We start from the raw sequence: 14,281 nt of genomic DNA on the forward strand, positions 1-14,281 counted from the left end.
AGAGGGGAAGGCTGTAGCCATCTCTGATAGGACTGTGCTAACAGTCACAGTGACTCATGTGCATCATTAAAGCTCACGTTTATTTTCCCTCTGCTGTGACCTCCCTCCCTCCCTCTCTCCCTCTGACTTTCCAAAACAGTAAAGGACGTTACTGTACATTAGGGAAGAGAGGAGTCCATCTCTAATGTCATATGGACATAATGTTGAATATGTTACTGTGTGATCCTATTGCAACTTTTTATCAAAACATTATCTATACAAAGATCATATGTTAATGTAAAATGTTGCTTTGCCTGAAACGTGTATATTTTTTGTTAAACTAAATAAAAAAACATTTCACGAAACAACTATTTTCCAGTCTGTTTATGAAAATGTTACAATATAAACAATTTGGCAGTTAACAAGAATGAACAGGAAGGATGAATCAATGTTCACATCTTTCACTCCAGCTTGGTCTTCCTCCTGGAGCTCCTGCAGCACAGCCTGCTGCAGACAGAGACTGAGGCCCAGAGAGAGGCCACCACGTCCACGCTGTGGTTGGAGTACCAGGACATGCTGTAGGCTTCGGTGTGCAGGTGGGACGCCGTTCCTCATCACGTACTCAATCCAGAAGGTGGCACTGGCGAGCGGGGACAGGGGCGTGTTGCGGTGCAGGCCAAAGAGCTTCTGCATGCTGTGGCAGTAGGAGGGATTCTCCAGCACATCCCTTAGGGCCTCCAGGAAGTATTTTGTGGTGAGAGTGGTGGCCTCCAGACATTGTTCAACTGGTGGCAGAGTAGCGTCAGACCCAGCACAAGGACCCCGTGGTAAATGGCCTCATACAGGCCGTTGGTGCCTCCGTGAGCCACGAAGGCGCGGGTCTTGGGGTGGCCCAGGAGGTCGTTCTGGGGGAGCCAGTCCAGTAGCAGGGTGTTGTTCCCCAGGGAAGAGGGTCTTTCTCCCAGGAACCTCCACACCACCTTGTGGGGCAGCTGGGCAAAGGCTTGGGCCACTGCCTCGGTCACCCCCTTAGGCAGGGCAGACACCAGCGTTCCCAGAGACATGAACACCACCCCATGCTCTCCAGAGCTCTGCATGGAGGCCTTCAGGCCAGCAGGGAGCGGCCCGGCCGGACGACACTGGAAGCCCCCCATATAGACCACGTTGGGCATGGTGGGCCACAGGAACTCAAAGACAAAGTCCACCCGCATCAGCCACACGTCTGCTGAGCGCTGCATGGAGAGCAGGTCAGCACCAGGGGGGAAGTGACAGTTCGGCATACCAAGGGTTGATAAATAAATATTGCTCCACGACACTATAGACATAACGCAACACGTTCCTGGTTCTCTAGAGGAAGTCCATGTGATCAGTGTACCCAAAATAGGTGTTTTTTCACTTGAGAAGGTTGATTCTCGCACTTTAATAAGTATTGTAGAATCTAAAGTACTAGCTCACATTAGCTCATGAGTCACACGAGAGCTGGCACTGGCTTACACACATTTTTTATTAGTTTTGTGGGATTAGACCTCCTTAATCAATTCCATGTGGTCCTCTGTAGCTCAGCTGGTAGAGCACGGCGCTTGTAACGCCAGGGTAGTGGGTTCGATCCCCGGGACCACCCATACACAAAAATGTATGCCCGCATGACTGTAAGTCGCTTTGGATAAAAGCGTCTGCTAAATGGCATTATATATTATATTATATCAGAGAGCTCTTTGCCTGACACAGGGACGTAGGACAGCGGCGAGGGGGCGAAGGTGAAGTGACACTCCCCAGTGTTGATCCAGGGCAGGTTGAAGACCAGAAGCAGACAGAAGTAGTTGGCCAGGAGGATCCCTGTGGGCAGAGCAGTGTCAGTCAGCACCAGGTCAAACCGAGCGTCTCGGAACCGAGCCATGAACGCTGGATCATCAAACATTGTGGCGGCCGCTCTGGCGCAGATCTTGTGGCCCGTCGCAGCACGGTGAGGTCGTGACCTCTGGAGTGTAGCTCTTGGAGGATGACCTCCATGTTGACCCAGTGGCTGCCATCCACCGGGACCACAAGGATCTTCCTGCTGCCGGTGCTACCGTGGCAACCATTGCCGGGCAATAGGAGCAGGAAGTAACGGGCAGCCAAGAGAGGAGTAGTCACTCTTATCATCATAGCTGTCTGTTGAAAAGTCATACAACAGACATAATAATATTAATAATAATATGCCATTTAGCAGACGCTTTTATCCAAAGCGACTTACAGTCATGCGTGCATACATTTTTGTGTATGGGTGGTCCCGGGGATCGAACCCTCTACCTTGGCGTTACAAGCGCCGTGCTCTACCAGCTGAGCTACAGAGGACCACATGGAATTGATTAAGGAGGTCTAATCCCACAAAACTAATAAAAAATGTGTGTAAGCCAGTGCCAGCTCTGGTGTGACTCATGAGCTAATGTGAGCTAGTACTTTAGATTCTACAATACTTATTAAAGTGCGAGAATCAACCTTCTCAAGTGAAAAAACACCTATTTTGGGTATGACTCATTTCATTTGTCCCTTTTTCAACTGGGTGAATGGAATATGAATGACAGTCATCCAATATGCTGTTATAGAAAAGGACATGCTCATGAAAAAATAAAATTATAAAATTGTTCGACACAAGGGAAGGACAAGCATGTACTTGGCACTCACTCAAGGGCCAACTTCCTTTAAGACTCAAACTCTAGGGCAATGCTTCATTGTATTATTGAATAAATCTCAGAAAGCAGGCTACTGAAATACCATTCCAGCCCAAATTCACTAAAGTCCATAGTGAACTTTAGGTTAATGAACCTTAATAACACTGTCCTGGTAACAACACAGTTAAGGCGATTAGGTTGGATACGCTCTACAGAGGGGGTATTGTATCGTATTGGTCTGCTAGAGAGGCAGAGGCAGGGGACTGGAATATTAAGTACTGAAAGGCTTCATTGATTCTGATACATGACATGGAATATAAAATATAGGTTTGTAAAGTTTACATGTGAATATATATATTCAATCTGAGTTGCCAAACTCCACACATACATACGCTCTGTTCTTCGCAGAGTGCAAAGGTAGTGTTGAGGTATTCTATTTTCATTGACAGAGGTTCAGTTGGTTTGATACACTGAGGGTACAAAACATTAGGAACATCTTCCTAATATTGAGTTGCACCCCCTTTTGCCCTCAGAACAGCCTCAATTCGTCGGGGCATGGACTCTACAAGGTGTCGAAAGCGTTCCACAGGGATGCTGGCCCATGTTCAAAGCAGTGGTGGTCGGTGACGTTTAAGATTGCATGGCCTTTTCTATAACAGCATACTGGATGACTGTCATTTATATTCCATTCACCCAGTTTAATGTAACATTGATAGGTTTAGGCTACTACATGATACTAACATTTTCCCTATACCCATCATGAGGTGGCTATAACCTAGCCTATGAATGACAGTTTACAGAGTAGGTGTACATAGGTCGAGAGAACAATTTGAGGTGACAGACAGTGAAACATGGACGCTCTCCTCCTCTCACCTTTTCCCTTCGCTTGTGGACTTCAATGCACAACACATCAGCTGTATGTGACCAGGCGAAAAAACCTTTCCAAGCTAAACTATATCATAACCGCTACACACAGCCTACATCATTGTCACCATATTAGCTAAAGTAACGTCATAGTCAACATAGCTAATAGAACTAAAGCGTTAGTAAACCCACTACAATCATGCAGTAACATTAGTGTACAGTCAGTAAGCAGTTTAGTAAGCAGTTTAGCAGTTACACCGGTGGGCCCCGGTGGTAATAAATTAGCTAAACCAAAAGCTTACCTTGACTTGGAAGAGTTCCAGTGTTGTGATGGATAGTCATGGCCAGCTAGCTAACATAGCATCTCTCTGTTTGAGCCGGGTGTTTGAGTAGGCTAAACTATCTAGCTAGCTGCATTTGCTAGCTAAGTACGTGAACGTGAAAGTGAAAAAAAAAAAAGTAATTTGTTCAAAACTGTTAAACTATTGTCTTTCTCTTTCTTTGAGTCAACTACTCACCACATTTTATGCACTGCAGTGCTAGCTAGCTGTAGGTTATGCTTTCAGTACTAGAGTCATTCTCTGATCCATGTATCAATTATCTCAAGGCTTAAAAATCCTTCTTTAACCTGTCTCCTCCTCGTCATCTACACTGATTGAAGTGGATTTAACAAGTGACATCAATAAGGGATCATAGCTTTCACCTGGATTCACCTGGTCAGTCTATGTCATGGAAAGAGCAGGTGTACCTAATGTTTTGTACATTTGGGCAGACATTTTGGCATTTCTATCAAATAGAGAATTGACCTGAAAGTCTCACCTATGTGATGTTGGGTTGAACAAAGTAATTAGAGAGATTCCACATAGATTTTGGACGCACTTAGGTATCGCTCTTCTGTCCATGGCTGGAGTGTCCTTGTGCAAGGTCTGCTGTGCGCAATGTACGTAGTTGGTCAAGGTCCATTCAGAACAACACCCTGTGTCACCTTTAACCATGTTGTTCTTTGCTCTGTGTTAACTTTCCCTATCATGCTAAACTGAACCCTACTGTGCTGGCTCTGATGTTTTCTTTTCACATTGTCCTTTCTAGTAACTATAGTATTGTGGATGTGTAACCTGGCCAGTAGTTCTACAGTGTAGCTTGGCTTGGCTCAGCTTGGCTCAGTCGTGTGAAAAGGGTATTTGTTTATACAATATCTTAGACATCTTGCCAGTCAGACATTTAACTCTGAAAAGGCATTGTTCCTTAGATATTTAAGTAATTGCCGTGTATAGATTATGAAATAGGGTTGTGAGTCATAAGAAACAAATTTGACTTGACTTGACTAGAAAATGTACAACTTGACACTTTATTGAACATGAAATTGATAACCGTGATGGTTGACTCAGACATTAGCAGTGATAGTTAAACACCTTCAGTAAATACCCCTCCATACAATTTTATCTTCAATTGTGACTTGCTAAATTGTGATTGTGAAATAGTATGCTACAATGAATGCATCTCGTAAAAATTTAACAAAATATTAATTGGGAATTTATTTTCTTTCATACTATTTCCTCAATCAGCATTCAAATATTTGAGCTACCAGTAGACCTACAGATATAGTAACTGCATAAAATAAACATCTTTATGGTCTAATACCTTTATAATGGTTCTTAGTGAAACAGTTAAAACCATAAAAAGCTTTGCAATGGCAACCCTATAAATCCCTTTCACCATGGGGGGTGAGGAGCTCAATGTTCTTTACCCAGCTGCTAAGAATACAAACTGTCCTCCAGGCTGTCCTAAAACAGCATTCCTCCCTCATCTCCCTTATCTAACTCAGAGGAGGAGTTAGTTAGTTGGTTGTGTGTTGGTGTGATACTAGATTATAAAAACAAGTCCATCTGGGATCTCTTGTTTCCGATCAGAGGTGAGGAAGGGCACGAGGGACAGGGACAGTCTTTGTGTGGCAGGTCACGGTGAGTTTATCATGACTTTCACTGAATGCTAACTGGGCTTCTCAGTGAAACTGAGACAGACTGGCTACCCGTGCACACTGCTGCTACAGGGATATCATGAGAGTGCACTTGAAGAGGTAGGAGATAGATGTATTGTATCTCTCTATGTATTGTATCTCACTATATGTTTTGTATGTTTGCATTACCATAGTTTATATTGCCTTGTTAGGCAAAAACATCACATAGTTAACATATAATGTTATGGTAAAAAATCTTTGAATAAGAATCTTTCAAAAAAGAAACCAATATGCATGCATTTTGCTTCAAGGAAATATTTTGAAACCGATAATTTTTCAACTGGATATTAGCTTAAAATATTATAAAAGGCTGGACGCTCCTTGACTTTTAGGGATAATGAAAAAACCACACATAACCATAATTATCATCCAAAGTAATATAGTGAAATGAGGGGAATCATTTCTAAATGATGCACAGCATACTGTGAGAGAGTGGAGCCAGTTGATGCTGATGGATTCTAGTTCAGAAACCTGTGTAAACCTACAGTACATCAACAGACTATCAAAGAGCTTATTGTGAAATAGACACAAATTACTTATTCAAAATTCATAACAGGCACATGAAAAAGTTCACTTTTCAAGTGTATTACACAATTTTAATCATAACGCATTTTGTGTGTATAACACGATTTTCTTTCTTCATAATGCATTCATGTACATTACACAAATTCCAATTTGTTGTGGCTAACGTTAGCTAGGCTAGCTAGGTGTCTAACGTTAGCTAGGCTAGCAAGGGGGATAATGTTAGGGTTAGGGGTTAAGGTTAGGGTTAGGTTTAGGGGTTAGGGTTAAGGGTTAAGGTTAGGTAACTTGCTGGCTAAGTAGTTAAAGGGTTAAGGTTAGGGTTAGGAGTTAGGTTAAAGGGTTAAGGTTAGGGTTATGGGAAGGGTTAGCTAATATGTACAGTGAGGGAAAAAAGTATTTGATCCCCTGCTGATTTTGTATGTTTCCCCACTGACAAAGACATGATCAGTCTATAATTTTAATGGTAGGTTTATTTGAACAGTGAGAGACAGAATAACAACAACAAAATCCAGAAAAACGCATGTCAAAATTTTTATAAATTGATTTGCATTTTAATGAGGGAAATAAGTATTTGACCCCTCTGCAAAACATGACTTAGTACTTGGTGGCAAAACCCTTGTTGGCAATCACAGAGGTCAGACGTTTCTTGTAGTTAGCCACCAGGTTTGCACACATCTCAGGAGGGATTTTGTCCCACTCCTCTTTGCAGATCTTCTCCAACTCATTAAGGTTTCGAGGCTGACGTTTGGCAACTCGACCCTTCAGCTCCCTCCACAGATTTTCTATGGGATTAAGGTCTGGAGTCTGGCTAGGCCACTCCAGGACCTCAATGTGCTTCTTCTTGAGCCACTCCTTTGTTGCCTTGGCTGTGTGTTTTGGGTCATTGTCATGCTGGAATACCCACCCACGACCCATTTTCAATGCCCTGGCTAAGGGAAGGAGGTTCTCACCCAAGATTTGACGGTACATGGCCCCGTCCATCATCCCTTTGATGCGGTGAAGTTGTCCTGTCCCCTTAGCAGAAAAACACCCCCAAAGCATAATGTTTCCACCTCCATGTTTGAATGTGGGGATGGTGTTGTTGGGGTCATAGGCAGCATTCCTCCTCCTCCATACACGGCGAGTTGAGTTGATGCCAAAGAGCTCGATTTTGGTCTCATCTGACCACAACACTTTCACCCAGTTCTCCTCTGAATCATTCAGATGTTCATTGGCAAACGTCAGACGGGCCTTTATATGTGCTTTCTTGAGCAGGGGGACCTTGCGGGCGCTGCAGGATTTCAGTCCTTCATGGCGTAGTGTGATACCAATTGTTTTCTTGGTGACTATGGTCCCAGCTGCCTTGAGATCATTGACAAGATCCTCCCATGTAGTTCTGGGCTGATTCCTCACCGTTCTCATGATCATTGCAACTCCAGGAGGTGAGATCGTGCAAGGAGCCCCAGGCCGAGGGAGATTGACAGTTCTTTTGTGTTTCTTCCATTTGCAAATAATCGCACCAACTGTTGTCACCTTCTCACCAAGCTGCTTGGCGATGGTCTTGTAGCCCATTCCAGCCTTGTGTAGGTCTACAATCTTGTCCCTGACATCCTTGGAGAGCTCTTTGGTCTTGGCCATGGTGGAGAGTTTGGAATCTGATTGATTGATTGCTTCTGTGGACAGGTGTCTTTTATACAGGTAACAAAATGAGATTAGGAGCACTCCCTTTAAGAGTGTGCTCCTAATCTCAGCTCGTTACCTGTATAAAAGACACCTGGGAGCCAGAAATCTTTCTGATTGAGAGGGGGTAAAATACTTATTTCCCTCATTAAAATGCAAATCAATTTATAACATTTTTGACATGCGTTTTTTTCTGGATTTTTTTGTTGTTATTCTGTCTCTCACTATTAAAGTAAACCTACCATTAAAATTATAGACTGATCATTTCTTTGTCAGTGGTCAAACGTACAAAATCAGCAGGGGATCAAATACTTTTTTCCCTCACTGTAAGTAGTTGCAAAGTTGCTAATTAGCTAAAATGCTAAAGTTTTCAGTGATGCGATTCAAGCATGCAACCTTCGGGTTGCTAAACTTTTGCGTTATACAGCACCAATCCGGAACCTATGGGTTGCTAGACATTCGTGTTATATGCCCACCCACCCACCCATCCTCCCAACCTCCCTCCCTCCTATCTTTTCTGTCTTAAGTAACTTACTGTCTAATATACCTTTTCGTGTGCCTGTCACGTATTTCCAATAAGCACCTTGTGTCTATTTCACAGTAATCTGTGACACTGGGTTGAGTATATGGTGTTCTATAACTGTGACGTCTTGCAGCAGGGAAGGGCAGTATATAAACATTATAAACCAATGATGTGCGGTGAGGTCAGTGTCTGGGTAAGCACTGGCAATTATCAAAGCCAGATTTACTCACAAACAAACCTTGATGAAGCCCCAGTTCACCATACAACAGATAGCTCCAACAACCAGAGTGACATACACTACCGGTCAAAAGTTTTAGAAGACCTACTTATTCAAGGGTTCTTCTTTATTTTTACTATTTTCTACATTGTAGAATAATAGAAGACATCAAAACTATGAAATAACACATTTGCAATCATGTAGTAAACAAAAAAGTGTTAAACTCTTAAGGATCGGACCCTTTTTTTCAATTTTCGCCTAAAATGACATACCCAAATCTAACTGCCTATAGCTCAGGATGTAGGAGAATATAACACATTATATCTGGTAAAAGATAATACTAACAAAAAAACATGCGTTTTCTATAAAAATTTTTGTTCCATCATCTTTGAAATGCAAGAGAAAGGCCACAATATAATATTGCAGTTTAGGCACAATTTAGATTTTGGCCACTAGATGGAAGCAGTGTGTGTGCAAAGTTTCAGATTGATCCAGTGAAGCATAGCAGTACTGGACTATTTTGTATCAAGTCTGCCCAAATGTGCCGAATTGGTCAATTGATACATTTTCAAGTACGTAACTATAGAGAACATACAAAAATGATATGGTAATACAAAATGTAAGTTTACACACTCCCAGGAATGTCATACATGATGGATCATTAGTTTATACACTAACTTTCACACATATAGATGGCCGGGCGGGGTGGGTGTGGAGCCAGAGACAGCAGGGTTCAAACTGTGGAACCCAGTTCCTACATTTAAATATCAAAATAGATTTTATCAAATAAAACTATGCCACATTTTATCTCTGGGACCCTTAGGATGACAAATCAGAACAATATTGCTGAATGTAAGTACATTGTTTACCTTCAGAGGTGAATGTATCAAACCAGTTGCCAGTTTTTTGTTGTTGTGCACTCTCCTCAAACAATAGCATTGTATTTTTTCACTGTAATAACTACTGTAAATTGGACAGTGCAGTTAGAATAACAAGAATGTCATACTTCTGCCCATATAAGACATGTCTATGTCCTGGAAAGTTTGCTGTTACTTACAACAGTCATGCTAATCACATTAGCGCACGTTAGCTCAACCGTCCCGTATACGGGACACCGATCCCGTAGAGGTTAAACATGCCAAGATTCTTCAAATAGACACCATTTGCCTTGATGACAGGTTTGCAAACTCTTGGCATTCTCTCAACCAGCTTCACCTGGAATGCTTTTCCAACAGTCTTGAAGGAGTTACCACATATGCTGAGCATTTGTTGGCCTCTTTTCCTTCACTCTGCAGTCCGACTCATCCCAAACCATCTCAATTGGGTTGAGGTCAAGGGATTGTGGAGGCCAGGTCATCTGATGCAGCACTCCATCACTCTCCTTCTTGGTAAAATAGCCCTTGCACCGCCTGGAGGTGTGATGGGTCATTGTCCTGTTGAAAAACAAATGTTAGTCCCACTAAGCCCAAACCAGATGGGATGGCGTATGGTAGCCATGCTGGTTAAGTGTTCCTTGAATTCTAAGTAAATCACAGATAGTGTCACCAGCAAAGCACCCCCACACCATAACACCTCCTCCTCCATGCTTTACGGTGGGAAATACACATGTGGAGATCATCCAATCACCCACACCGCGTCTCACAAGACACAGCGGTTGGAACCAAAAATCTCAAATTTGGACTCCAGACCAAAGGACACATATCCACCGGTCTAATGTCCATTGCTCGTGTTTCTTGGCCCAAGCAAGTCTTTTCTTCTTATCGGTGGCCTTTAGTAGTGGTTTCTTTGCAGCAATTCGACCATGAAGGACTGATTTACACAGTCTCCTCTGAACAGTTGATGTTGCGATGTGTCTGTTACTTGAACTCTGTGAAGCCTTTATTTGGGCTGCAATTTCTGAGGGTGGTAATGAACTTATCTCTGCAGCAGATGTAACTCTGGGTCTTCCGTTCCTGTGGCGGTCCTCATGAGAGCCAGTTTCATCATAGCGCTTGATGGTTTTTGCGACTGCACTTGAAGAAACTTTCAAAGTTCTTGAAATTTTACGGATTGACTGACCTTCATGTCTTAAAGTAATGATGGACTGTCGTTTCTCTTTGCTTATTTGAGCTGTTCTTGCCATAATATGGACTTGGGACTTTTACCAAATAGGGCTATCTTCTGTATACCCCCTGTACCTTGTCACAGCACAACTGATTGGCTCAAACGCATTAAGAAGGAAAGAAATTCCACAAATTAAGTTTTAACAAGGCACACCTGTTAATTGAAATGCATTCCAGGTGACTACCTCATGAAGCTGGTTGAGAGAATGCCAAGCGTGTGCAAAGCTGTCATCAAGGCAAAGGGTGGCTACTTTGAAGAATCTCAAATATAAAATGTATTTTGATTTGTTTTAAAAAAATGTGGTCACTATATGATTCCATATGTGTTTTTTTCATAGTTTTGATGTCTTCACTATTATTCTACAATGTAGAAAATAGTACAAATAAAGAAAAACCCTTGAATGAGTAGGTGTGTCAAATCTTTGACTGGTACTGTATATAATAAATAAGGTTCTAATGACGTTTCCATATCAACAATTTAAATAACTGGAAAATGCAGTTGAAAGCATCAAAAAGGTCTAATCAAAATGAAACTCTAGCTTGATAAATCAAATGCATTTAAAGGAATGTTGTCTATTCTCATGATTCAACAGAAGCCTAACCCGCAAATTGCAAAGGAAAAGGAATTTAGGCCTACCTTCTCACTGTAGCAAAACATGGGAATACTGTTTCCACACAATGTCAGAAAATGTCCCCCTCCCTTCATTCATAACATTTGTATCTAGTGATTCAGCATGTACAGCTTTAGATAATAACTCAGTGGACATTTGGGGATCTGCCAATTGCAGAGGCTGACGTGTCGACTACAGAATTTCTTTTGCACAGAAAATACAATACTTCGACAAAGCTACTTTATAGTCAGACCATGTAATCTCTTTCTTATTCCTTGCATTCTGTATGCTAAAAATGCTAATGAAATCAAATAATTTCTATTGTATACATTTTCTAAATATAACATATACTATCACAGAGAAGAGAGAACATTTTCCTGAGATCGTAAACAAATATGTTGTTATTTTCTTGTTGTTTGTTCCCAGCTTCAATGACGTTATGGGCATGTGCGGTGGAACAGCGGCGGTCCTTCGACCAATCCTCTGCCTCCTCCTCCTCCTCGTCTTGGTTCGGGGTTGCCGCGGTAATGGCAGTGGGGGAGGTAGAATCCTGGTCTTCCCCGAGGATGGCAGCCACTGGCTCAACATGGAGGTCATCCTCCGAGAGCTCCACTCCAGAGGTCACGACCTCACCGTGCTACGCTCCGCCAAGAGCTGGTACATCCCCCAGAATTCCCCTGTCTACACCTCCATCACCGTGAACCCTGCTCCTCCTCCGCCGGGCGAGGACCTCGGTCCTGACTTCTACACCGTCCTGATGCAGCGCTCGCTGAAACGGCGCAGGATGTTTCCAGTCCGCCGTTTCCTAGAGCAGCAGAAGGACACGGCGGCCATGTTGATGATGTTTCACGGCGGGGCGCTCTGCATGATCTCCGCCATCTTGGATGACTCGGACCTCGTCGCCAAACTGAGGGAGTCCAGATTCGACTTGATGCTCACCGACCCTGCCTTCCCTGCTGGGGTGCTCCTGGCCCAATACCTGGGCATACCCATGGTTTATAATGTCCGCTGGCTCAATGCGGGCGAGGCCCACATGACTGTTGCCCCCACGCTGCCATCCTATGTCCCAATGTACAACTCGCTGTTCAGCGATAATATGGACCTCCTGCAGAGGACAGAGAACTTCCTGCGTTACCTGGCCATCCTCCTCCAGGAGCATCTGGTCATCCAGCCACTCTACGTCGACCTGCTTCGACGTCACTTCCCCCCTGGTGCTGACCTGCTCTCCATGCAGCGCTCGGCAGACGTGTGGCTGATGCGGGTGGACTTTGTCTTTGAGTTCCCGCGGCCCACCATGCCCAACGTGGTCTATGTGGGGGGCTTCCAGTGCCGTCCGGCCGAGCCGCTCCCTGCTGACCTGGAGGCCTTCATGCAGAGCTCTGTAGAGCACGGGGTGGTAGTCATGTCTCTGGGAACGCTGGTGTCTGCCCTGCCTAAGGAGGTAACCGAGGCGGTGGCCCAAGCCTTTGCCCAGCTGCCCCACAAGGTGGTGTGGAGGTTCCTGGGAGAAAGACCCTCTTCCCTGGGGAACAACACCCTGCTACTGGACTGGCTCCCCCAGAACGACCTCCTGGGCCACCCCAAGACCCGCGCCTTCGTGGCTCACGGAGGCACCAATGGCCTGTATGAGGCCATTTACCACGGGGTCCCTGTGCTGGGTCTGCCACTCCTCTTCGACCAGTTTGACAACATCCTGCGGCTGCAGGTGCGCGGGGCGGCACGGGTGCTGGAGGCCGCCACTCTCACCACAGAGGACTTCCTGGAGGCCCTAAGGGACGTGCTGGAGAATCCCTCCTACCGCCACAACATGCAGAAGCTCTCTGGCCTGCACCGCGACACGCCCCTGTCCCCGCTCGCCAGTGCCACCTTCTGGATTGAGTACGTGATGAGGAACGGCGGAGCGTCCCACTTGCGCACCGAAGCCTACAGCATGCCCTGGTACTCCTACCACAGCCTGGACGTGGCGGCGCTGCTCATGGCCCTCAGCGGAGCCTCTCTCTGGGCCTCAGTCTCTGTCTGCAGCAGGCTGTGCTGCAGGAGCTCCAGGAGGAAGACCAAGCTGGAGTGAGAGACATGAATCTAAAGATTGGCCAAGATGGGTATTTTAGATGTTGTACGCATTTGACCATCAATTGCCAATTTCTGTCAACGATTTTAAAAATTGCTCAAATGAATCCTCAGAAAATACTTCATTAAGATATTTTTACAAATTCAAAAAATAACTCCCAAGTCCACCATAAATACATAATAACATTAAAAGGAAGTACATGATTCAATAAAAACGGATGAAAAGTTATTTATATTCAGACTTCCCTTAGGGAATGTGGTGCCTTGGAACTTCAGCTTACATATTGGATTTCAGTCTGGTGACATAAGAAAGGAAATCTCTCTATGATAGCATGTGTTAAAAATACAGCCTAGCCACCATTGTCTCACACTCCCATTCCCCTCAAACAACTATACTGTTTACCACCAACAGTTGTACACAGTGAACAAATGTGTTTGTTCAAAGGAAAAATATATGTCATACTCATACTTTTCCACCTAAAAGCCTTAGGAAGAAGTCTCAATAAAAATGTAATTACTATCATCCGAATAGAGTCAATTGACATTACACTCTCTCCTTGGTCCATTAACTTCTGTTGAGTGTTTCGTGTTGCGTGTTGAGTGTTGAGTTTACACTGTCTCTTTGTTAGGCTGTAATCTCAGCCTGTCAATTGCTTCCTCCTCCTTCTCCGGTGCAGAGGCTGATCCTCTCATCACATAGCCTCTGCGGCCTGATATCTCTGCTTTCTGACACAGAAACACACACACACACACACTCACAGGCATGCAGCAAGAGGCATGCATTGTTTAAGAGAAGACAGATATTTTTTTCTCAAATGTTTTGCCTTAGTTTCTCCAACCATGAAATGGTTACAAATTCTTAGATTGTTAGAAAAATATCATCCATAAAGCACTTAGAATTTTTCCCTTCCTTCCCTACACTCAAAACACCCCTCTCCTTTTCACTTTTTTCCTCCTCTAACGGTGAGAAAACGAGGGAAGAGGGAGAAAGAGGGAGGAGAGGAAGGAGAGGGAGGAGAGGAGTGAGTGTTTTTGTTCAGGAAGAGAAAGGGGTTCTCAGGATGTT

General features: G+C 44.0%; 1 protein-coding gene and 1 pseudogene across 2 annotated transcripts; one reads left to right on the plus strand and one right to left on the minus strand.

The window, feature by feature from the left end:
- Positions 1-348: 348 nt before the first annotated feature.
- LOC121554488 lies at positions 349-1,378 on the minus strand (annotated as a pseudogene).
- Positions 1,379-5,386: 4,008 nt separating this feature from the next.
- Positions 5,387-13,736, plus strand: ugt5g1 (UDP glucuronosyltransferase 5 family, polypeptide G1). 2 transcript variants are annotated; one of them, XM_041868049.2, is made up of 2 exons: positions 5,387-5,571; positions 11,575-13,736. In XM_041868049.2, exons 1-2 carry the CDS (start codon positions 5,552-5,554, stop codon positions 13,214-13,216), a joined length of 1,662 nt encoding a protein of 553 aa, XP_041723983.1. In that variant the 5' UTR covers positions 5,387-5,551; the 3' UTR covers positions 13,217-13,736. The 2 variants fall into 2 exon arrangements, with proteins under 2 accessions (XP_041723983.1, XP_041723984.1); XM_041868050.2 differs by having other exon boundaries at positions 5,387-5,455.
- Positions 13,737-14,281: the final 545 nt, after the last annotated feature.

The sequence above is a fragment of the Coregonus clupeaformis genome, chromosome 39, assembly GCF_020615455.1.
Source record: "Coregonus clupeaformis isolate EN_2021a chromosome 39, ASM2061545v1, whole genome shotgun sequence".
In the NCBI taxonomy this organism is placed as follows: Eukaryota; Metazoa; Chordata; class Actinopteri; order Salmoniformes; family Salmonidae; genus Coregonus; species Coregonus clupeaformis.